We start from the raw sequence: 25065 nt of genomic DNA, 5'->3' as shown, positions 1-25065 counted from the left end.
CCTGGAACTTACACATCCCTACATTTTCAAGTGTGACTTGGAATCCATCTGTCCCTGGAAATGCAATGTCAGCCCACCACACCCAGCGGCCCTCCTGACCAGCTGAGCCTGGGGTGTCCTTAGTGAGCTGTCCCCAGCCCTGGTGGCCCGGCTGCAGAGCTTGGATCCTGATATAGCTTCTGTTACATACTCACCTCATAGGCTATGGGGGTCTAGAAGCTTTTGTCCTTTTAGGGGGGAAATTAACAACAACTACCATTTTCAAAATCTTCCCTCTACATATTCCTGGAATTGCAGAGCCAAGTATTATTTAATAAAAGGTAAAATTTGACTTTCTGAAAGTATCAGTTAAAAATTGTTTTTGAGATCTGTAGGGGGTCTGGTCCCATTACCCCTGAGATGACTGACAGGGTTAGCATTACACAACAGTCTAAAAAAATCCAAACTCATGAACTACAGATGGACTTAAAAGTTGAGAAAACATTCAAAGAAAATCGAAGCACATGTCGTATGTGTTCTAAATGAACCTCACCTCGAGTTTTCCACAAACTATTTTAATACCATTTAGCCTTAGGCTTCCAGGATCTCACCAAAAATGTCGAACGAGGGGACCCATACTATAAGCAACAGTTCTGATGGAAATGCTTCTACACTTATATTTGTTTAGAATCAGATGCAGTCCTGGGGCATAATTTATCCATCTGTCATCCCCTGTGGGGAGGGGGCAGACTGGATCATTGTACCTACATCTGAGGTTTTACTGTCATGTGCTTACAATGCATATAAGAAGCCAAAAAATAAAAATACATAAAACCAGGATAGTATTGGCTAAGATCAACTGCAGAGGTTTGTATACACATAAAAGTTCTGTTTCTGTGTTTTGTGGTTTTGGCTCTGTGTTTTTTAAATACATGTTTGTACTATATATTTGTGTATTAACATGTATTAACATGTCTCTAGTACTAATATGTTAAAAACTGAATTGCTAGCTATATAACAACTAAATATTTAAGGTTTTCTGTTTTTCTAATAATTTTTTTCTATACAAAAATGCTATGTTAATCATTTCTCATAATTCCAGGCCCTCCTTATGCAAGAGGTGTTTTTTAGATAAATCAGACTCCACAGCAAACTTTTCTGTATCCCTCGACGCTAGCACACCACCTGCCACCAGGGAGGTACAGGAGGAAGTCCTCCGGGGTGTGCATTACTGTGGGCAAACTGAACCTCACCGCCAAAGTTTAAAACAAGAGGCAACAACCAAAGAAATTTGCTTTAGAGCCCTTCTTTCTCAGGGCTCAGATATTTGAGTTTACCCTCAAATATTATACATAACAATTGGGTAATGAGTTGTTTCAGGGAGAAAAATAAAAAATATCTCCGAGTGTAAGTTTCTCATCACCTGAGAATGACCTGCCCATGCAGACATGGGTGTCAGGAGCACAGGGACTGCTGGTCCCCCCGTGGGTCCTTCAAAGCAGGAGCTACTCGAGCTGCCCTGCCACCTCCACCAGTGAGTCGTGACAGGTTCACAGGATGATTCCAGTGATCAATGAGAAATTTGCCTTCAGCGCAAAATCAACATGTCCGAGAAGCCGGCTGAACACTGTCTTGGGCGCAGCCGCTTGGCACTGGAGGGCTTGCTCGTGATGGCGTCTCAGCCAAGGGTCCCCCAGGGTAGACCAGGCCCATGGCAGGAGTGACGATCACTGTTCAGCACCAACAGCAGGAACCGGCTCCCACCCCAAGGTTGCGTCGGCCTGGTTCTAGGCGGCTGTGCAACACCTGTCCAAATCCTGACTGAAAGGTGGCAGCTGAAGGCATTTTCCATCCTTTCCCTTCCCCGCGGTTTAAATTCCCATCGTTGATGGCACAAGCCCTCTGCTCGGTCACACTCGAACCTTCTGACGGTCCAGGGCAGGTGTGAGCATCCGCCACTAGGCTCCGGCCCACAAGAAGGGGAGCCAGGGCCGAGCTCCAGTGTCCGAGGTCCACCAGCTGAGGCTCTTTTGCCATCCTCTCGATGGGCCTTGATTTTTATACGACTCTGCTCTCATGCAAGGTCCTGAGGTCTGTGTTTCAGGCAACGGTTCCCTCCACCCTCCTCCCACGGCGAAGGGGTTGGGACGGGGTGAGACAGATGAACAAGGACAGTAAACGCAGACTTAGCAAGAAAACTGAATTTTTTCAAACTCTTTAGTTACTTATTAATATGGGCCAGGAGAGGACATGGTTGTCTGCTGCTGTTTATAAATTTCCTAACCAAAACCCTCGTTTCACGATATGTCTGAGTAGCTGATGAACGTCCTCTCTTCCCCATGTAATAAGAGTATTTTATTCTGCTGGAAGATAACAGCTGGAGTCACTTGAAACTTTGGAAAACGTTTTGTGTCCTTGTTGATAAAGGGTTGCAAATTACTGCTCTGCTCTGCTGTCCTGTCCAGACTGTCACCTTCGTGCTAACACAAGGCCCTGGCTATGCACCCCAGGCGTCCTGGTCCCATCTTGTCTCGTGTGAACGAGACTCAGCTCAGCCACTCGGCCAGGCGCGGACCCTGCTTCCTTCCCTTCCAAGCAGCCTCTTCCTCGACACCAGAATTTTGATTTAACACTTTTCAGAGATGGTATCTTCTGAAATGATGTTCTTTTGAAATTTTAAACTTTATTAACTGAATAAATTTCTCTATACATTGTTTCTTCACTTTTAAAATTAAAAATTAAATTTTGTGATTGTTGTTAGGCACACATGAGCTGAGCAAAGATGATGGGCTGGATACAGAAACCCAGGTACAGAAACTCACCAGGGCAGAAAGACCCGGATGCCTCGCAAGGAGCAAAACTGGTAAAACAACAACCTTCTTCCCCAGGTAACCTATCCTCCCCCAGCACATTGCTGGTCCTGCGGTTTAGATCCCTGAGTGTTTCCTCCCTAAAGATAACATCTAGGCCTCAGTTGAATTTCAGCTCCAGGCTCAGAAAAGTGGCAAAACCAGACAAGTGGCGTCAGGGCTGCCTCAGGACCAGCTCCACTGACTAATAACCCTGCCCCGGCACTGACCAATCAGCAGAGACCACGACCCTGAAAGCTGATGAATATTCTATTGCGACCCTCCCCTGAGACCTCCCCTCAGATTTCCACCTGCAAGAAAGACTTAAATACAAAGGACCAAGGACCCAGGGTGCACTCCCCACGAGGGGAGCACACCAGTGCCATCTCCACCCCCCTTCTTCCCTCCAAGGGGACCAACGAGACTTGCAACCAGGGGAGCAATGGGCAACAGCAGTGCGTCCTGGGCCTACCCCTTGAACCTGTCTCCAGGGCCCCCTCTCTCTCTGACTCCCCAGCGAGGCTCTCCTGTGGCTGCTTCTATGCTCCTCCTTATCTCACCGTCCTAAGTATATTTTTGCTGCCATCATGGACCCAATACAATTTGACTCAGTGCTGTGTAGCCCTTCTCTTTGGATACTCCCATCCCCCAGCCCCATTCCTTAAATAAATTCAATTTTTCTTTATCCGCAGTCTGAGACAGCTGTTTAGCCTGCCCATGCACCACCGACCTTAACCTTTCAGCTGTTATATGAGAAAAGAAGTAGGTACTTAAAACTGAAATCAAAACCTTCTTCTTGTCCCAGAAAATGACATCCTGCTCCCCCTACTCCATTTCCTTCAACGCCACCATGACCCTGTGCCCTGCGCTCTTCTCCTGTCTCCTTTTAAAGCCTATGTTTTTCCAGTTGGTTGAAAAATGAAAAGCGACTGAATTGTTTTCATGTCTCCTGGAGGAAGCAAAGCTCAAGCAGCTTTTCAGTGCCTCTTCTAACTTCCCGGCATCTGAATGTCCTACTGTGTTCGTGCGGGAGTGCTGAAACCCAGGACAGCCCGTGCAACCCCCATAGGGAACAGGCTCAGTGGAGAGCTAGGAAAAATGTCTGTTTTAATGGGAAAATTCTTGGCTAAGTTAACTTAGTATGTTACCATATGACACAAAGATGTCAAATACTGTTTATTAAGTTGACAAATCTAAATATGTAATTGATTCATTTAAAGTTAAAAGCTCTAAAGTTTTATTTAATTTCTGAAACTTTAGAATGTGAAGAAAAGTGCCATGAATTCAAAAATTAAACCCGACTTAAAAAGCACAAAGCAAACATACAGCAGACAATCCAATGTCTTACCTTCATCATGAATTTCTGTGGGGGCAGAAGAAAAGAGAGAAAATATTAAATATATATTATTTTAAAGACATTTTTAAAGTTCTTATTTATAAAGATTTCTAACTGGAATTATGTGAATAATAAACATACAAAAACACATTCGCGGTGTTGTCACAACAAACAATATAAACTGCATGCCAGGTAAAAGCTGGAGCAAGCAAAAACGCTTTTGAAAAATGTTTTTACATCAGTCCTCCCTTCTTCTGTGAAACATGCTGTGTACTTTAATGTGTGGTCAATTTACAACATATCTAAGAACCGAAAACCCCCAAAGATATAACCTTAAAATTATACTCTGAAAATGCTTTTAAAACCTTTTCATTTCATCTTCTGCATGAAAATGCAGTGATATAAACAGCAACACAACTAATTTTAGTAAAAACAGTGGGTTAGAAGCAGGTAAGACTGTTTGTTGCTAATGTGCTGAGATGAAAATCACCGTGAGCAGCTCCCTCATCACCACACGTTGTGAGACATGAGTTCCAAAGAAAACATCACAGAAACGTTTCTCTTAAAAAGACACGGCCTCTTCTCATGATTTATAATAGCTCTTTTTTCTTCTACAAAACATGATATATGCATATATCCCTTAGTTTCCCTTTAGGCCATAACGTTTCTTTAACCTACCCCTAGTACACAAACACAGATGAAAAGAGCTAAGAGGAAATGACGTTACTTTTCCAAACCTAGGACTAAATGGAGTTGTCACAAGCATCTCAGTCGTACAGAGAAAAGATACATGAATCCACATTAGCTTTACAGAAAACAGCAGGTTTTCTAATCTACACATTTATAGATACCACAGCTGGTCCCCTGAAACATAGAAACATAGTGATAAGTGTGTTACTCAGTGACAATTCTACTGTGACTGATTTTTTCATTTTTAATATTATAATTTCTAGGAAAAGTTGTAAAGAACCATTTCATCTTATGATTGGAAAGTACAGGCTGTTTGGTTGCATATCTGTTACTGATATCAATGGAAATGACGTCAGGTGACTACTGTTCGTGTTGAAACCAAACAATCATGGGCCTACACGTGATCGCTAAAGTGACAGGGCAGGAGGGCAGGTCATAAGAATAGAGCCACAGATGTTAAATAATTATTCACCTTACTAACTATAGATAAGAGATTGAGATTTTCTTACAGACCCTGGGAAACAGGAGGGTGAAACAAGGCTGTAAAAAGAGAAGCCTTGGTGGGTCCATCACTCAGAAAAGAAATACATTCTGAGAACAGACCAAGGACAGGACACGCTTTGATTCAGTTGCTGTGCCCGGACCCTGACCCCCTCCGGGAGTCTGCCTCAGGAACGCTGACCATTCTCTGGTCCCAGGAACGTGCTGAGCTGTTTGTAGCATCATAGAAGTTTAGCCACCTGGTTATAGGACTTTGGCTCCTGAGGGCCGGACTGCAGACCCTCCCCTCCCCTTTCCCTGTTACACTTGCCCCTGCAGCTGCTCGAGTTATCTTCTCCTCACGGGTATATAGTCAAACAACTGGGAAGGGGGTCAGAGCAGAATTTCCAGGGCGACCGGCTGCTCTCCCATACTGCTGGCATTCTTGGAATACACGCTCATATGTGATTCAACCCAGTTTCTGCTTAATTTGGCTCAAGTAGTGGCAGACAGCCTCAGACCCATTGTGTCTGGTTTCAAAAGGATATCACTACGTGAAGAATTAGGAAAAGTCATTTTAAGCCTTAATTTAAAAAAAACAAAACTCCAAAATTTTGCTGCAGAACATGGTTTTTAACACTTTCTTCATGAGGTTAAATTGAAGATTTTTCTTTCAGAAATGTACTCAGTCTTACTTTGTCAGTTGTCTAGATTGAATTACTTTAGAATTGTGCTAAGTACAAAAAGGAGCGGTCAGTGGAGTTATTGGCGCCCAGTGTTTGGATGCCTAAGCTGTGGACGCTGTGGGCAGAGCAAGTCATGGGGACAGTGAGAAAGAACAAATACGAGTAATCGGCAGACTCACATCCTCCTATAGGGGAAAGAACGGCAGGTGTAAAAGACATGTTGTTTTGGAAAGATAAGAAATGGAAGGATTATTTGTGGCATTACTTTTTGTACAAGTCACCTACTGTCAAGTTAGCCTAAGGGCCAGGTGTTGCCAAAGTTATAATATCGTTAGCTTATCAAGAAAGATCACTCAAGGGCAAGAAAGAAAGACACATTAAAACAAAAAGGACAAATATATTATTCTAATCTCAACGTACACAGAGCACAGGTATGATAAACAGCAACAGAAAAAGAGCAACGTAAATCTTTCTGAAGGTGATGACATGATTTAAAAAAAAAAAAAGCAAAACACATGCAGAAAGTTAAATATTGAAGAAAACAGCTTCAATTTCAGTGTAAAGAATATAATTTTTATGCTTCTGGTAAGTTCAATAAAGAAATTAATTTATTTTCCTCATGAAAATTTCATTAGATAAGAGCTAAAATTTCATCAAACAAGATACAGAAACAGATGATCTTAAAGACAATTCAAGTCCAGGCACCAGTCGAGACCCTGACGTGCCTTCTGTCTTAAGGAAATTTGCGGATAATGATGAATTACACAAAAACACCAACAGGGGATTTTAGTTTTTTAGGCTGAAACTGCAAATGGCAGTAACGACTGTCCCAGTCTAGTTTAACTGCTTCAGAACTGACAGGTCAGGCGAAGCCTTAAGCGAGAGCCAGAACTGAGGGCGTGACCCCCGCCTGCATCAGGGGGTGAAACCAGAGTTAACTTTAACTCAAGCACAAGTGGCCTCGGAGTCTGATGAGTGACAAAAAGAAGGGAGTGTCATGCGACCCTGTAGATCCAAAAGGCCTCAAGCATTTTCTCGGCATATGTAAATGGTTATGAGTAGAAAAATAGAATTGCAATACTTTATTCTGAAAATTGTAATCAAACATTGGACATTGAGAGAGGGCATAATTATATCCAACCTGTTACTGTTTATTCAAAGAAAGAAACAGGAATTCGGGTGACAGAAAAAGCTCTTCCACCATAACTATGCCTTTCAGCTCAACCTTGACAGTTTTTTACAGTTATTTCAGTGTCTTGAAAGGAAAAGTCATTGAAAACATTAATATTCCTGGTATATGGATTTGTCTTAGAAGTTTTAAATGAACCTTTGCTAAAATGTCTTCTCAAAAATTATAAAAATAAGGAATTAGCAACAAAGCAACAAACATTTGGGGACTCCGAGAAACAGTGACCAAATGTGACCATCCCGGAGGCGGGGCCGAATTCTGGCTCAGGCCTCCTCCCAATGGACTGTCCCACCTGCACACAAACATCCACCACACTGTGGGCTCTTCTGCCGTCTCTCTCTCCATGAATCAAGACGCGAGGATTCTCCTCACCTTCCAACTGGTAACCTCTCCTCTAGGAAGGAGGGCAATCTGTTAGACTGCACTACGCTGACAAAAGAGTTATTTCACCACCAAAGACCTGGGCTTGTTGGTGGCTATTTTAAACTAATGATGATTAATGATGCTCCTAGCAAATTCCTTTTAGGGGACAAAAGGAACTTAAGATCACAATTTCAAGTTGCAAGCACGTATCAGTATATACTACCCAACAGTATATCTGAATATACACTTGTGGAAAACCTCAGCTATTTGTTTTATGATAAAAATATCCCACATAGCCCTGAGCAGGTGGCTCAGTTGCTTGGAGCATTGTTCACAGGCCAAAAATAAGGTTGGGGGTTCAATCCCTGGTCAGGGCGCCTATGGGAGGCAACCGACTAATGTTACTCCTTCACCTCATAGTTCCTCCCTCCTCCCACCTCCCATTCGTCTCTCCCCCTCTCCCTCTGCCTCTCCCTCTCCTTCCTTCTCTAAAATTCAATAAAACATCAAGTGAGAATTTTTTTTAAAAAATCCCATGTTTTTGCTTAATTTTCTAGGCTCCCCACTGACAATATACAAGACTGCACTGTTGACAGACGTGTGGATGTCAGCCCCAGAAGCATCTAAAAGGAGCTGGGCTCCCGCTTGCACGTGTGATGACACAGCCTCGGCCGTGCCCCGCGGCCACGCCCCACATTACCCACACTCATGACCAGCACTGGCATCCTGGCATTTTTAAGAAGAATTCACAGTATTTGGGAGGCAGTTTGGTAGCAACTGTTGTCTTTTTTACGCTATCAACAGCTCTGCACAGTGTTTAACCGACTGTCTTTTCTTTTGAGTGCAATGGATCTGACACATATATGCACCTGGAATTATCTAGTTCTCTCTTGGAGGGTAACAGAGAACAAACGTGTCTGATAAGCTACTGTAATCCTCACACTTTATCCCTGGGACACGTGTATCTCTCCCTGGGCTGCACAGGTGCCTGAAATACCAGCAGGAGAGCGGCCCAGGGCTTCTCCTCCCACTTTGTCTAGAGAGAGTGACTCTAAATCAGAAGCAACTGGCAGGGGGCCTCCCACCTGGAGAGGCTGAGCTGTGGAGACAAGTTAACTTGAGTTAAATTCAGATCCTCTTATTGCACAGGGCTGGGCATTTTAATCACCAAAATGAAACTGTGTGACTTGAAATGGTTGGGGGCCTTTCACTGTCTGAATACAAGAAAGGTCACCGGACTCAGCCTAAGTTAACCCAGGGACAGAGGAGAAGCCTCCCACAGGGCAGGAGAGTGGGCGGGGTAGCTGTTCTCTGTGACCTTCAATATAGACACGACACAGTAACAAATTCTACCTGTTTCTTCCCCCCGCCTCTCTCTGGCTCCTTAACTTAACAGAGGAGGAAACAGACCATGGTAGTAACGGAGCTTGGCCATGTCACACAACTGTCACACTGCTGGTCCCCAAACTGAGCCCCTGGAATCCTGCCACTGTCTCCTCACGATACTGACGATCATCTCACTTTTCAAGGTTGTACGAATACATGTAACAGCCGTTTCCCGTGGTACATGGAAAAACACAAGAACTCAGCCGTAGGATTTTAAGATTAGTTGAGGTTTTTGATAAAAGATATATAATATTACTAAAAGCCCTCCTGTCGACCAGAAGCATATTGTTTTGCAAAGCCAATTACACAGAAACCACATGGCTCTAGGGATGGAGGGCGTTTAATATCCCCCAGTTCAGCTGAGGCAAACCAGACGGAGGTTCTAACTGGAGACTGTCCCAATTCGTTCATCACAACACAGCAGTGATTCTGAAGACAAACAGTACAAGCCACACCAGGCAGCCACACGGAAAGGGTTAGAGGCAACAGCAGACGTGCACGTGTTTAGGTCACAGTTCCTCTGCAAACCCGTGGAAACACATACCCATTTTTCCACATCAACCTGCTGTAGAAAGAAAAAGCCAAAATAAATAACAAACAAGCAAATACCTGGCAACATTTCAATTACTGTCACTTAAGGGGATTGAAAGTGTGGTCCCTGCACCAAAATCTACATCCAGTTCTAAAGGATAAGAAACACTGTTCCAACTTTTAATTAATAACATTGAATCTCCTGAAAAAGAATCTCAATTAATTAGTGATCAGAACTTCAAAAGGCATTCGGCTAGAAGCGCAGCAGGTACAGGAAATAATAATACAGTACATTCAAAAGCAAGCATGAATATTTGCCTCATTCTCAAGCCCAAGAGGCCTCCTGACCTAGGAACCACTGCTGTCCCCTAAGAATCTATTTAATGAAAAGGTCAATTTCAAATGGGATCTAACTACAAATCTCTTATGAAACAGGAGTAAATGCTCTCTACACCAACCTCTAGCGTTACCTAAAATTTCACACTATAACAAGAGGCAGCCCCTGGTGGGAATCCTGGGCCATTGCTAAGTGTCTCCATCCCTGGTGAGCAAGCTCCTGGAAGCAAAGATGCTGAAAATGCAACATACACAGTGATTATTTTTTAAATGTTCTGAAATGATATAAAAATATCAACTTAAACATACAGCAGACTTGTTCTGAAGCCCCAGTGAAATTCAATGGGTTCAATAAGTTACTTATCACAGAGCATTGTGGCTTCTCTAGTATTTTATTTAGTCCCCAGAAAAATCTGTTCTAAGTCTCCCCCATCCTTTGAATTAAAAACACACAATGGTTATTTAAGAAAGAACAATTTACTGAATGGAAAAGCCTGGTTCTCACTATGCATTTTTAAGATATTTAGCTGTTATACAAAGTCTTCATTTTAAACACTGACCTATTTATTAGAGCGATGAATCTATTTCTTTAGATATTGGGGCAAAGGGAAGCAACTTAGTCATGCCTGGTGTAACACAGTTATCATTCACTCTCTACCATCAAAAGGACAAATTCTTGTATTTATTACTTAGTCTCCAACCCCCAAAAATCTCGAAGAAATATGAAATAATTTCCTTCTCATATTTATCAGGAAAGCAGGATAAACCATACTTTTAGAGATTTCAATGATTAGCAAAGACATTATATTATCCCATCATTATTTTCACTTCTAAATATTAAACATTCACACATACACACACACACACTTGCATCTGTGCAAAGATAAAGTGTTGTGGGATTTTTCTAGAAAAAAGAGAACTTGTAGTCAAGATTCATGTTACTAGTACTAGTAATAGGCACTCTTTAATTATCTGTATTACAAATGAGAAACAGTTTTTTAAGTATCAAGAAAATAGCAATAGTATAACAGACTCAATATCCAAATACCCTCAAAAAGACAGCAACAGCAAGTGCTGGGGCAAATTCTGAGCTAAACCCACAAGATGACAGATGGTCCACAGAATGAGAAGACCGGCAAAAGGGCAATAAACTTGTAATTGTGCATAAAGGAAACAGAGTGATTTAATGGCATGTCCCTTATGAATGTTAACAAGAATCATTTAATCAAATCACTGTAAACAGTGACATGGATAATGGTTTATATGGAGCCAATCAAGGGAAATACAGAATTCACAATAAACTTAACCAATTTTAGAGTATAAGCAATTAACACATCCACAGAGCATATAAAACAAATGAATATTTATTCCAATAATTTATTATCCAACTATGTGGGATTTTTAAAATATATATTGATTCCATTAATTCAGAGAAAATAACTATTTTAACATCTGTAGGAAATTTAAATATTTTATCATTTTAGACTAAACAAAAAGGGGCAACCTCACTTTTCAAATAAAAACAAAATGTCCATTAAGAAACACAAAGTATTATTTTAAATACCAACTTGAATACAATACAGAAGTAATGAATTCCAAATTCCAAATCACATGAAAGGTGTAACATTCATATGACAACTTGTATTCATATTTTAATTAATTAATTCAGGGCACATAAAATAAAAAGTTAGGCTGCTTATTCCAAGCTGCATATTAAATCTATCGGCCACATATTTAGTAGTTACTCTGTGCCAGGCTTTGAGCTAACACTTTACATGTAATCCTATTGTCTGAATTTTACAAATGAAAAATCGAAAGGCATATAAAGGCATTATGACTCTCCCACAACAACAAAGTCACACAGCTACTAAACGATGGAGCCTGGCCTTGAAACGTGACCTCTGACTTCAAAGCCCCACTCTCCCAAGCCACCTCTATGTGCACAAAATCCCAGATACACCACCCTTCTTCTCTTGTTTCATAGTGTTAGTCTACATTTCATTTGGAATTGCGTAGTAAATGCACCCAAGATAAGAGAATGTAAAATGCACCCAGAGACTCATAACATCAACGATGTTATTTCTCCACTGTTCAAACGGCATGTCTAGTTTTCTGCAGAGATGCATTTCTGCATCATTACATCACAACTATAAAACATCCATCAGGAAGATAAGCTTTTAATATCAAGGCTTACACAGGAAAAGTAATTAAAATATTTAACGCATGCCTACAATCCATTACCCTGATGTTATATTTTTTAAAATAATAAATTAGAGGGGGGAAACGAAAAACACTCTACCCTATACATAATTCCCCATCACACATGTTTATTATTAAGATTGGGAGAAATCTTAAAATTTGCACACTAAATTCCAAGATTCAAAATATAATGAAGTCATTTACATTTTTTAAAGTAAAATTATGGTTTTGAGGGGCCGTGGTTTTAATAACTTTAACAAATTCAGAAAAATATACAAACCATATACAGCTGCTAAAATTTTACTAGTCAATAAGCCCATGTAATGAGCACCAAGATCTAAAGGCTGCCTTCTCGCCCTCCCCAAAGGTAGCGTGACTGATCACCATCAGTCAGTTTTTCCTTTATTGGTTTTAGAAATATAAACTACATTCTCTTTCATCTAGCTTCTCTACCTGGCGTTACAGGGTTAGCAGCCATCACGCTGCCCCAGGCAGTGGCAGTCATTCACCCCCTGCTTGTTCCACTGGATGAACATATCCCAGTTCACTTACCCATCAACCGGTGAACACAGGGTTACCTCCTGCCTGGGGCTATTACAAGTACTTCTCTAGTGCACATTCCTAAACACACCTTTTGGAGAACACATGAGTATATTTCTACTGGACCTATACCAGGAGTAAAATTACTTGGGCATGGGTTTATAAATACTTAGCTATAGTAGATACTGCAAAAGAGATTTCCAAAGTGGGGGTATAAACTGATCCTCTCGCCAGCACTTGGCATCACTAGTCCCTTTAGTGTCAGCTCCTCTGGTGGGCTGGCTCCTATCACAGTCCTAAGGTGCCCTTCTCTGAGGACAGCTAGGGTAAAGCAGACACTAGAATATCTGCTGCTGGGAAGGATTTTGTTCATGTCTTTTATCCATTTTATTCCTATTAGGTTGCCTATCTTTTTTCTTACTGATTTGCCAGAATTGTTCATATTTTTCAAGTATTGTGCTCCCAGCCTGTGTCTTTTCACAGTCTCTTACCGGTGACTCTGATGATAGACATTCTTAATTATAGCACAATTTATAAATCTTTTCCTTCATGCCTGGTGGTTTTTGTCATGAAAAGACTCTCCTATATTACTTTATAGAAAATATATTCTTTTACCTTCCACTTGAGAGCTGCAACCTGTCTGGTGTTGACTTTTTGGCATATGGAGATGGAGGGAAGAAGGGGGGAATCACGATTCTTTTTCCCTCATCCAGCCCCTCAGCTGACCCAGTGGCTTCCAAGACGACTGTCCTTGCCCAGTGGACTACAGGTCACCCACGTCACAAATCAGGTCGCTAATGCGTGGACCTATTTATGAACTCTCTTCTAGTCTGGCCCATTTTTCTATGTCTATGCTGTTACCTCACTACCTTAATTGTTGTGACATCAAAATAGGTCTTGATATCTGGTAGTCAAAGGGGGCTTTTTTCTTCGACATTTGCTAATATTGACCCTCTTAATTTCCTATACTGTTTAGAATCAATTCATAAATTTTCATGCACACATAAAGAAAGCCTACGGAGACTGTGACGGACTCCACCCTGATCTACAGGTTAGAGCACAGAGAACTGCAGCCTTCATGACACTGCCTCTAGCAGGGAACAGTGTGTGTCCTTCCTGTCCTTTCAGGTCATCTTTCATTTTTATTATAATAATATACTATTACACTAATGTAAGTTCATTTAGAAGTTTTTATTTTGTAATTGCCTTTTGCTAATATATACAAATGTAACTGAAATGTTATATTGAGCAGTGACTTCACTAAATTCACTTTTTAAAAAACGCTTTTATTGATTTGAAAGAGAGGAAAGGAGAGGGAGAGACGGAAACACTGATCAGCTATCTCCTGTACACCCCAGCAGAAATCAAGCCCGCAACCCGGCATGTGCCCTGCCCCAGAATCGAACTGGCAACCCCTTGGTGAACGGGTCAACACTCAACCACTGAGCCACACTGGCCGGGCAAAATTCACTTTTTAATTCTAATAGTGGCCACTTTCACCACCTTTATGGAACACTGAGCTGCAGTAATTCAGGATTCAAAGATTTACCATTGTTTCTATCAGATTAAAGAAGTTTCCCTGACTTATAAATTCATTGGTTTTATAATGTTTTATGTTTTTATTAGTTAGCAAGCATTTTTTCTTCTTTCTCTTTATTTCTTTTTCATTTCATTTTATATATTTTTAAAATAACAGAGTTAAGAATTCACTGGACCTCAAACTACATCTCTACCCAAAAGCTCCCAGGAGGAAGTGATTTAAAAAATGGAAAATACAAAGTATTAAATTAGGACCAATAGATGTGTTATTAATGTTGGGGAAATTACAAGAAAAAAGCACTTCTCCGTGCAATAGAGAATGTGATTTGCATTTTAAACTACATGAGATCACAAAGGGTTTTTGAGAAAAAACTCACCATAAATTTAATTAAGCAAATGAAGTCACAAAAGTAAGTCTAGTGATTCACCGAATTATACGTTAGCCCAATTTCCTGGATTTACTCTGATTTTGGTATTGATTAGACAGGATCCTCACATTTTGGGGGCTTATCAAACAATGAAACAGGCTTACATAATACAGCAAACTTGACAATCTCCCATTCGAACACCCCTGACTTAATTCAAAGAAAGGGTTTAGATTGTCATTCAGAAGTTTAAAATTGTTCTTGTAAAATTTGAACTAGAAAAAGGGAGAGTAAGATCTACTGCTTCCAAAATTATTCCTATTTTAAAATAGGAACAGTTCCTGTAACACTACTTACGCTGCTTCCTGCATCTGTCCATCCTCAGGAACATATGTACACTTTCTAACTTAAAATTGCCAACACTGCCTTTCTCTAAGCACAGAATATGTCTAAAGGGCTCTGGCAAAAACTGCAGTGTTAACGAAATGAGACAGATGAGTAGTTAGCAAATAACATAGTAGCTCTCGTCCACGTAAGCTCTCATCAAAATTACTAAGTTCGAATACCATAAATAAATTCATTTGGGGAAATAGTAAAAAAATAAGAATGAACAATCTGTGAGGGAAAAAAAGCAATGAGGTGGAACTAGCCCTATCAAATATTAAAACATCAAAAATACAGTGACTGATCAGCACTCTTTGGGCACAATTACAGACAGGCATGTGTGATGAGAGTTGGCTTAGAGTAGCCTCTGGGGTGTCTGACCTGAGCATGTGACTGGAGAGGTATCTCGATGAGTCAGGCCGGGAACCACCCTCATGAACAGCGAGGGGATTGATGCTTTGCTACTGGGGGAAAATCAACTCAAAACTAATCTTAAATAAACTCTGGATGGATCTACTAGGAGTATAATGAACTTCATATACTAATAAAATCAAATAAATTTCAGATCTATTTCCTATTTAAAAAAGTGATGAGTGTGAAGAGGAAGACAGTAATTTTAACAAACAATGTAATCCCAATAAAAATCCCAGCAAGTTATCTTGTGGATATTGATAAACTGATTCTAACTTTACACAGGAAGGCAAATGACCCAGGAGAGCCAACCCCACGTGGAAGAAGAAGAGGGGAGCAGGAGGACCGACACCGCCCACCATCACAACTCGCTGCAAAGCTCAGGAATCAAGACTGAAGACTACGGCCCTGGAGACAAAACAGACAACCAGGTCAGGGAGCAGAACAGAGCCCAGGAACAGGCCCGCACACGTGCAGGCAACTACCTGTGGAAAGGAGCAGATGTAACTCAATGGACACGGATAATCTTTGTCATGAAGCGGTGCTGGGACTGAGCATCTTCATGCAAAAAAAAAAAAGAATCTAGACACAGATCTAAACCCTTTGCAAAAGTTAACTCAAAATGGATCACAGACTTACGTGGAACACACAAAACTGTAAAACTCCTAAAAGATAACACAGGAGAAAATCTAGGTGACCTTGGGTTGGTGATGACTTTCAGATACAACATCAAAAGGATGATCCATGAAAGAAAAATTAATGAGTTAGGATCCATTAAAATTACATCTGCTGCTCTGTGGAAGACACTGGTAGCTGAAGGATAAGACAAGCACAGCTGGGAGAACATGTTTATAAAACTCACATCTGATAAAGGACTGGTGTCCAGGACACACAAAGAACTCTTAAAACTCAACAGGAAAATAAACAATCCAATGTAAAGCTCAGCAAAAGACCTGAACAGACATCTCACCAAAGAAGATACAGAGGAATCTCGGTTCTTGCAGTTACATTTGTTCTGGAAGGCTGTTCGAGAAGCGATTTGTTTGAAAACCAAATCATTTTTTCCTATTAGAAATAATGTAAATTGAATTAATCTGTTTCAGACCCCTAATGAGTCCCTGTTTTAACCTTTCTTATACACAGTACGTGTCTAATGTATTAGTTGCCTTAACCGAATCCCTTTCAGCACTCGTTCCAAGAGTGCAGTATCTTCGCTTTTCCACGTATCACTGCCTTGGAAAGGCTGTCACCAGCTAACTGCTTTTCCTTTATGGGAATCAACAACAGTGTTTCCACCTTTTCAGTTGCCTGTCACACCCTCAGCAACATCAGCACCTTGATGCCTCTCTAACTTTTAAAATTGGGCTAGTCTGGATTTCACCACCAACGAAAGCACTCTCCCCTTCATTTGTTGCCTGAGAGACACTTCTGTCACGCTGAGGTATCAGCATGAAAAGGTTGTCAGGTTGAAAACTGAAGTTTTGGTCGACAACTGAGACATTTTTCCATGAACAACTTGGTTGAGAACCAAACTGTTCGAGATGGGAGACGTTTGAGAACTGAGGTTTGACTATATACAGAAGGCAAATACCCATATGAAAAGGTGCTCAACATCAGATGTCATCAGGAAATGCAAATTAAAATGACAATAAGACACCACCACACCCCCACTAAAATGGCTACTTTCTGAAAAGTGACCACACCAAGTGTTGTAGAGCAACAGGAACGCTCATTCCTTGTTGGTGAGAAAGCAACAGTGTGTAGCCACTTTGAAAGACAGTTTGGCAGTCTCCTACAAAAATAAACATGCTCTTAACCTACAATCCAGCAATTAACACTCCTTGGTATTTACCCAAAAGAGTTGAAAGCTTTTATCTACATGAAAACCTGCACGCGAGTTCATAGCAGCTTTATTCATAATTCCCAAAAGTTGGCAGCACCTAGGGGAATGTTGTCCATCCAGACCTTGGAATATCAGCAATAAGAAGAAAGGAGCTATGGAGCCAGGAAAAGACATAGAGAAACCTTAAAGGCATACTGATATGTGAAAGAAGCCAGTATGAAAAGGCTACACCCTATATGATTCCAACTACTTGGTATTCTGGAAAAAGAAAAACTAGAGAAACAGTAAAACGATCAGTGGTCACCAGGGAGTGCCGGGGCAGGAGCACAGGGGACGTTTAGGTCAGTGACACTGCTCTGTGACACAGTAATGGCAAACACGACATTACACATTTGTCAAGACTATAGAAGGTACAGCACAAAGAGTGAACCCTGATGTAAACTATGGACTCTGGGTGAGAACCAAGTGTCAATATTGGCTCATCAAAACAAATGCAGGACACTAACGCAGGATATTAATAATGGGAAGGGAGTGTGTGCAACCTTCCAAAATAAACCTAAAACTGCTCTAAAACCTAAAACTCTATAAACCTAAAACTGCTCTAAAAATGAGTGAAATAACATTTTCAGACATTAAAAAACATATTCTAAAGAAATTATATAAAATACATATCAGACAATTAATACATAATATAAATTAGGAGAAATGTGAGAAAACTTTAAAAAGCAGTGATATGGAATTCTACAAGAAGAAATATTACTTCTGCCCGGGAGAACTGTGGAAGACATCCACCCAAAAGGATGGGGTGAACTCATGGAAGGCCCCGAATTCTAAATGAAGAATTACTGTGGTAAGAATATGAGAATATGTAGCTGGGAAAACATCACATTCAGAAAGTCCACGATGGGCAGGGAGTGAACAGTAAAAGGAACCAGCTACAGCTAGACATAAAGAAAAACCCGGGCCTTAAATTCCTTCATCAAAACTGGTCGCGCCCTGGCCAGTGTGGCCCAGCTGACTCAGGTGGTTGGAGCAGCTTCCCCTACACCAAACGGTGGTGGGTTCCAGTCCCAGTCAGGGCACATTCCCAGGTTTCGGGTTTGCTTCCTGGTTGGGGTGCATGGGAGAAGCAGCCAATGGATGTTTCTCTCTCACATGGGTGTTCCTCTCTCTCTCTCTCTCTCTCTATCAATTAAAAAAGACAAAACTGAGCTCATGTAACAATTAAACAGTCTGCTTAGGGGAAGTCTGCACAACAGTTATAGGCAAGATAAAGGCTAGAAGAAGACATGATCAAGCAGGTCCTGGACAGAACACCACGAGGGTTACCTAGTCACTGGCCAAATCCACCAGCTGCACAGATCTCTTCCTAAGCAATGTGTGAATGGTTTCCAGGGGGACCACACTCCTAATGGGGAAAACACATACAAATCTGCTAAATTTAAGTATCTGTGCAGCATCCACCTCACACCCACTGTGGAAGTACAGGGACTATACCTTGTGAATAAATACATGGCGTAATCATTTCCCTAGCCCTAACAGTGCAGTTGCACATACTACTATTTCTCTGCTGTAAACCATGAGCAGAACAGCAAAACCAAACCTCCAGGCCATGGGTGTATAAACAACCCCAGCTTTTACCTTTGACCCTGGAATCTTGCTTTTATTCCTTCATCCCCTCTCCCCCACAATAAAACGCATTTACTGAGTGTTTGCATTCACAGTGCACACAGTACACTTCTGTCCTGGCCTGGAAGAGAAACCTGGCCCCTCGGCTCTCTGTGTTTACTCTACACAGTTCTACACGCTCCCCCAGGAGCGGCCACTCTCGATGCACCTGCACCCTGCACAAGGTCAGCTGCCTCCAACACACGAGGTGCTCAACGGCGCTGGCTCACTGCTGCTTCCCTGCATCTCTGCTGTACTCACCAGCCATTTATCTGACTCTCTGTGCACTGTCTAATCTCATCGGGACACTTTTCTCTGTGTCCAATAATGCAGTGCTTTCAACGTGTCTTCTTGTCTTTCTCAAAAACCATGCTGACTGAGGACAACAATGGGAAGGCCGTCCCGTGCATGGCCTTGGGATGGTCCAAGGACAGGTCTAAGGTTTCCTATCCCAATAAAGAACTCAGCTCCAGGTGGCCTTAGCACTAATGGCCTCGCCATTATCTCAGAAACCAGATGAGCATAGCTGGCTGTCCCGTCAGCACTGGCCTCAAGCTGTCAGCACGTCCCTGTGATCTCTCAGATCTTTGGGTTACCCACTGGTCTTGGTCTTTCTCCACAGCTCAATTGCAAAAAAAGTGTGGCTTCTGGGAGTGTGGCTTCAAGTCGAAGGAGCTGCCTGCACTGCTTTAGGTCTTCAAGGCTGAAACTCTGTGAAAGATTTTATATGTGTGCATATTAGCTGTATTTTCCTAGGAAAAGGCTCTGTCACTTTCCTCTGATTCACAAACGTCCATGACTGGAGGTGGCCATTTAATCTCTCACCCAGGCTGGGATGCGGGACAGCGGAAGCAGGACATAACAGGAAATAAGCCGGACTTCAGGGGTCAACCTGGACTATGCTGGGTAAGCGAAAATGTGTGGTCACCTAGCTGCAAACGCTCATTTTCTCATTTCCCTCCGGAAATGTTCCCTCCCTCCCACGGTCGGGAGGCGAGATGAAACAGCCTCACCTCACAGGCTCAGGTGCAAGACTATCACTCTGCAGCAGAAACAGGCTTTTCAGAACTTTCCAGACCCTTAGTTTTTGGTTTATAAATTCTATCTTACAATCCCTTGAGTCAGCAAATACTTATTGAAAATCTACTTCGTGTCATGGCAGGCCCTGTCCTGGGGTTGATGGAAGCAAGTGGACACGCCCCAAGCCCCGTCCTCGTGGGTGGACACTATAAGGGGACAGACAGTATAGTAGAAACAGTGCTGGTTAGGGGAGGCCCCACTTGGCAAAGTTGGTGGAAGAGGGAAGTTTGTTCTCAGATTAGACTAGAATGTTTTAAGAAAACAAAGTTTAAATTTTAAGAAAATTAAAAACTAAAGGTTGCCTTCCCAATAGACTACGAATATCTTTATGTCGCTGGTACATTTAGGAATAGTTTGTCACATAAATTTACCATCTGATTCATTTGCTATCAAATATTTATACTTAAAAATATTGCATCATTTTAAACAAAAAAAAAATCTGAGGAAGATGTCTAAATGTCATGATGCGAATCAAATAAAACAATCTGTCCATTTCAAGGTTCATAATCTAAAACAGGCGCAACTGTGCAGGCAGCTGGACTCCACACTGACGGAACCGGCCTCCTCACTGAGTCTGATGCTGGCCCTCTGGGAAACAGCATCCAAATGCCCAGAAACAGGCCACATCCAGAGCCTCGGAGTGGAAAGTAGTCTTTCCAGAGCCAGGAAGACAGTTAAAACAAGATGAGGGTTCAACCATAGACGAACGGCCACATTTTACATAGTAGACACAGTGCTGCTCAGTGAAGATTTTAGCTGTAAGCCTGTTAGGAGATTCTAATCGCACTCACTCTTTAAATCACAGCCCTGATTTCACAGCTGAAGGACAGGCACATGGCTACGTACAGAGGCTCTGGACAAGATGCTGACTAACAACCCTGCCCAGTTAGTAGATATATTAATTTATTAGCATTTAGCTCCACTCCCAGAGCAATGCTCATGTTTTACCAGGGATGTTCCCGCACAGCGAGGTGAACAGAACCCAGGCTCTGGAAATGCAATGTTAAGTTACAGTGGATATTTGGGAATTGCAGTTTCAACATAAATAGCTAGTCACATAGTATTATCCACAACATAAACTGACTAACCCATCAGCTTCTCAGGATTCTGACCTGCTGAGGATGTCAGCTGTTTGGGATGGGATGTGCTACTTCGTGGAGGAGTAACTAGTAGCTGGGAGAGTAACTAGGGCTCCCCTTCCTAGTCTCACTGAACTACTGTCAAAGCGCGTGTCACCCCCATCACAAGGATTTATTTACCTTTTCTGTTCACTATGAAATTGCTAAGTTCCTCAAGAGCAAGGATGCACTCTTTCCTGTTTATCTCTGTGTCTAGCCCAGAATTCGCAACAGCAACTTGACACGTTTTTGGAGTGAGTGCAGTGAGTATGGATCAGTCAGGTGAAGAGGGGACAAAGGTTTCCCATTTCCCAGCCACGGAGACAACTGAGTATAGGCCCTGATGGCTCTTCCTTGGTGAGGATTTCACTCACTAGACCTAGTTTGGCACAAGAACCTAGAGGATCTCAATTCGAATAAATATTCCATGAAGGCATAAGGATGTGACCTCCATGTCTGCTTTCCACTGCAACAAATGAGAAATTATCCAACACTCATTTACACACATGACCACCTTTCTTCGTCCAAAAAGAAACCCTGATGGTGTAGAGGTGCCCTGTCCTCTCCCTCCCCAAGCTCTGGTCAGTGTGGTGGCCCATTTTCCGGGCCAGTAAATGATTCAGGCTTGAATATATGACAGTGGGCACAAGGGGAAGTCCAGCAGGGGGTTCTGAGGAAAGTTGCTTACTCTCTAAAACAAAAATAACAAAGTCACCTCTTTTTGTGCCTACAGATAGTTTTAATTCGGTTATCACCCCTGGAACTGCAGCAGCCGCGTTGTAACCAGGAGGGAAGCAAGATTAAGAACGAGGCCAACAGCAAGGAGAACAGGGCAGCACGCTGAAGAGAATCGGAGCCAGGGTCTCACCCTGGCACCTGATCCCTGTCCTCTGGGCTCCGTGTCCTTATTTTTTTAAGCCACAGATGACTAAGCTGTGAAAGACGGCGCAACAGTCCGTAATATGACGCCGCTGTGTAAAGCTACATCTGCGTGTGGTGTTCTAGATAAATGCAAACCAACCTTTCAGCTGGAGTGATCGTCGAGGGAAGGGGGCTATGAGGGAGCCTTTCCAACCTATGCACTGCTGTCTTTCTATTAAGAGAACCAAAGACTGAAATGGTCCTGGAAGTTGAACTGAAATTTAAGTGGATTTTTATATTGTATGCATGCTAGGCACTAATTACTTTTGACAATACTGTTAATCAAACAAATGAACAAAGACTGAGCGGCCACCTGACTGGAGCCCGGCACAGACGTGCCTGGGAGGCCAGTGCAAGGAAGCGCCGTGAGAGTGGGAGCCTCCAGCCTGCTCTCTTCAGAGGCAGACCTCCACCGTCCCCATGGTATTTAAAGTGTAGTCACAGTTTTACTTCCCAACTGTTTAATTCTGAATTTTAATGGAGACATGGGGTGTGCAGAGTGGTAACCTATTTGAAAATGGATGAATAGCATCCAGTGGTTAAATAAACTGCCTCTCTTCCCACGAGTCATTAACCGGACACCTGTGAGACTGACTCTTAATACTGTGTAGAACACAGACTATTTATATAAACCCCAAGCAAGGCTGGTCAAGCTTTCTCTCTTCCACACTACCCCAGTTCACGTTAATGAAGAAACACAAATAAACTCAACCAGGTGGACACAATATTAGCCCTTTTAACTCTGGATCCTTGGCTTGTCTGCCGAGAGCCTGGACAAGTCAGTGTTTCAGACGCGGTGGCCCTGGGCCTGTGCCAATGCCCCAGAAGAAGAGGGCAGAATAGAAGCACTAAGAGCCACTCTGGAACTACCGAAAAATACCAGAAACTTTTCAGGGAATAAAGTTAAATGTGAGTCATGTATGAACTATGTATGTGAAAGACCGAAATTAATATTGACTGGTTTACAGGAACGCCAGGCTCCTGTCAGACCCAGAGCACTTTTCCATCCTGAGTCAGCTCCATTTCTCGGGTGTTCACTGGACCCTGTCAGCACATCGCACTGAGACGCCCGCTCCCACGATGGACTAAGCCACCTATGGTGCCCAAAGCCACCCTCATCCCGATCCTCAGAACCTATGAACGTGTTACATGAGCACGTGTTGCTGGATTTAGAGATGGGGTGTGGCCGTGGGCCAAGCAGGTCATCTGAAAAAGGCCAGAAGAGAGTCTCTCCAGAGCCCCACAGGGCACAAAGCCCTGCCAGCACCTGGATTCTGCCCAGGGAGGCGGATTTAGGTGTCTAGCCTTGAGCACTGTAAGATAATAAATCCATGGTGTTTTCAGCCACCAGGTGGGTGGTACTTGCTACAGCAGCCATGGACACTACAACAGGCGGCGTCCTGCCCACCTCTCCCCTTGCTCTGACCTCTCAGACCCTCGGCCCCGGGGCCCTCCTCTCTTTCTTCCCCCTGCAGCGGCAGTGACACCCCCAGGGTCCCCCACTGCTCTTCTCTTATTACAGGACACTCACAACAAGGAGCTGAAAAGCACGGACTGTAGAGCCCATGGACAAGGATTCTGCCCGGTTCAATAGTTGTAGAAATTACTGAAATTATTGTAGAAAATTCAAAGGCATAACAAGTTCCACACACCCAGTCCTCATGCAGACACTGTAATTACACACTCTTATGACAACACACATGAAATTGTACTGTAATGTTTCCTTTACCTGCATGAGCCTGAATGTGTTGATGACGAAAGTCACTTATTACTCATGTTTCCATCCACAGAACCTTGGAAAGCACATCTTATAAGTGCTCGAATAAATGAATTTGCATTAAATAAATCAATTATTATGTTTTATTCATAACATTTATAATATCACATTCTGAATGCTATAGTTCTTGAAGTATCATTCATGAATTAAACTACACTAACCTACCTATAACCTATAATAATGAGGAAAACATATGGCGTAAGTTGAGTCAACGATACCAGTCACAGTCACCTAAACTCTAAGTCCCAACCTCCTTCCCCACCAAAGGGCGGAGAGAAGAGGCAAGGTGCTGGCTTAGCTGCAGGTGTTTTCTGGCTTCAAGGTATAATCCTCTAACAGGGGCCGACAGTCAGGCGGGCACGAGCCGAAGTAAAGGCGGCCAGGCCCTACGACTCCGTCGGAAAGGCTAAGCCAGAGGCAGAAAGGACAGGCAATGCTGTCATTTTAAAATATACTCTCCTAAACAGAATATCCAAGTAAGCCACTCATTATACTCATGGCATTAAACAAAAGCAATGCCTTTTCAACAAGGGACAATTATTAAAGATACCTGAAAAAATAATAATTTTCAATAAACTTCATGGACCCCAAAACCAACATTCTTTCCATAACACTATGTCACCTGTGTTAAAATCTGTGCTCCTATGAAATGGAATCCTGGAATCCCAAAATTAAAGTAGACATTGAAAAATAAAATTGGCCCAGCCAGTGTGTCTCAGAGCATTGACCCACGAACCAAGAGGTCTCCAGTTTGACTCCCAGTCAGGGCACATGCCCGGGTTGCGGGCTCCATCCCCAGTAGGAAGCATGCAGGAGGCAGCAAATCTATGTTTTCCTCTCATCGATGTTTCTATGTTTCTGTCACTCTCTCCCTCTCCTTTCTTCTCTCTCTAAAACCAATAAAAACATATTTTAAAATACATAAATAAAATTGTATGGAGAAAGTCTCCATTGAAAATGTTTGTGAATTAAATAAGGTATGATAAAATAAATACCAGAGCATAAGATCATTTAAGTTATTAAACTATCTACCAAATACACACAGAAATAAACAAATGCTATCACTGATTCTGCATTTTAACATAATTGTGTCATCATTAAACTGGCAGAACCATGTGCCAGAACTGGTTGGATATGAGACTGGGGCGACTGGGGGATTGGGGAGGGGGTACTAAACCAGCCAAGGCCGCAGAGAAAGAAGCTGCCAAGGCCAGGGAGAGGCAGCAGGGAGTAGTAACAGTCCGGCCAAGGGGATGTTCGGGTATGTAGTATGTAATAATGACCAGAGCCACTGTTAAATGCATGGCAAATATTCTCTCTACGCCATCAGCTACTATCACTAGCCTTGCAGAGCGCCGTTCAGAGCTGGTGTTCTCACACAGTTGGTTCTTCAAG

The 25065-nt window shown here is 42.4% G+C and overlaps 1 protein-coding gene across 1 annotated transcript in view; it reads right to left on the bottom strand.

Annotated features, from left to right (window-relative positions):
* Window positions 1-25065, bottom strand: part of RYR2 (ryanodine receptor 2) — a 472766-nt gene that overhangs the window by 294692 nt on the left and 153009 nt on the right. Inside the window, exons 4-5 of the mRNA XM_081124070.1 lie at window positions 9503-9523; window positions 4177-4191 (exon numbers count right to left, since the gene is read on the bottom strand). Coding sequence (XP_080980196.1) covers window positions 4177-4191; window positions 9503-9523 — 36 coding nt within the window. The remainder of the gene's footprint in view (window positions 1-4176; window positions 4192-9502; window positions 9524-25065) is intronic.

The sequence above is a fragment of the Miniopterus schreibersii genome, assembly GCF_964146895.1.
Source record: "Miniopterus schreibersii genome assembly, chromosome: 21".
In the NCBI taxonomy this organism is placed as follows: domain Eukaryota; kingdom Metazoa; phylum Chordata; class Mammalia; order Chiroptera; family Miniopteridae; genus Miniopterus; species Miniopterus schreibersii.
This window is presented reverse-complemented; position numbering and strand designations above follow the sequence as displayed.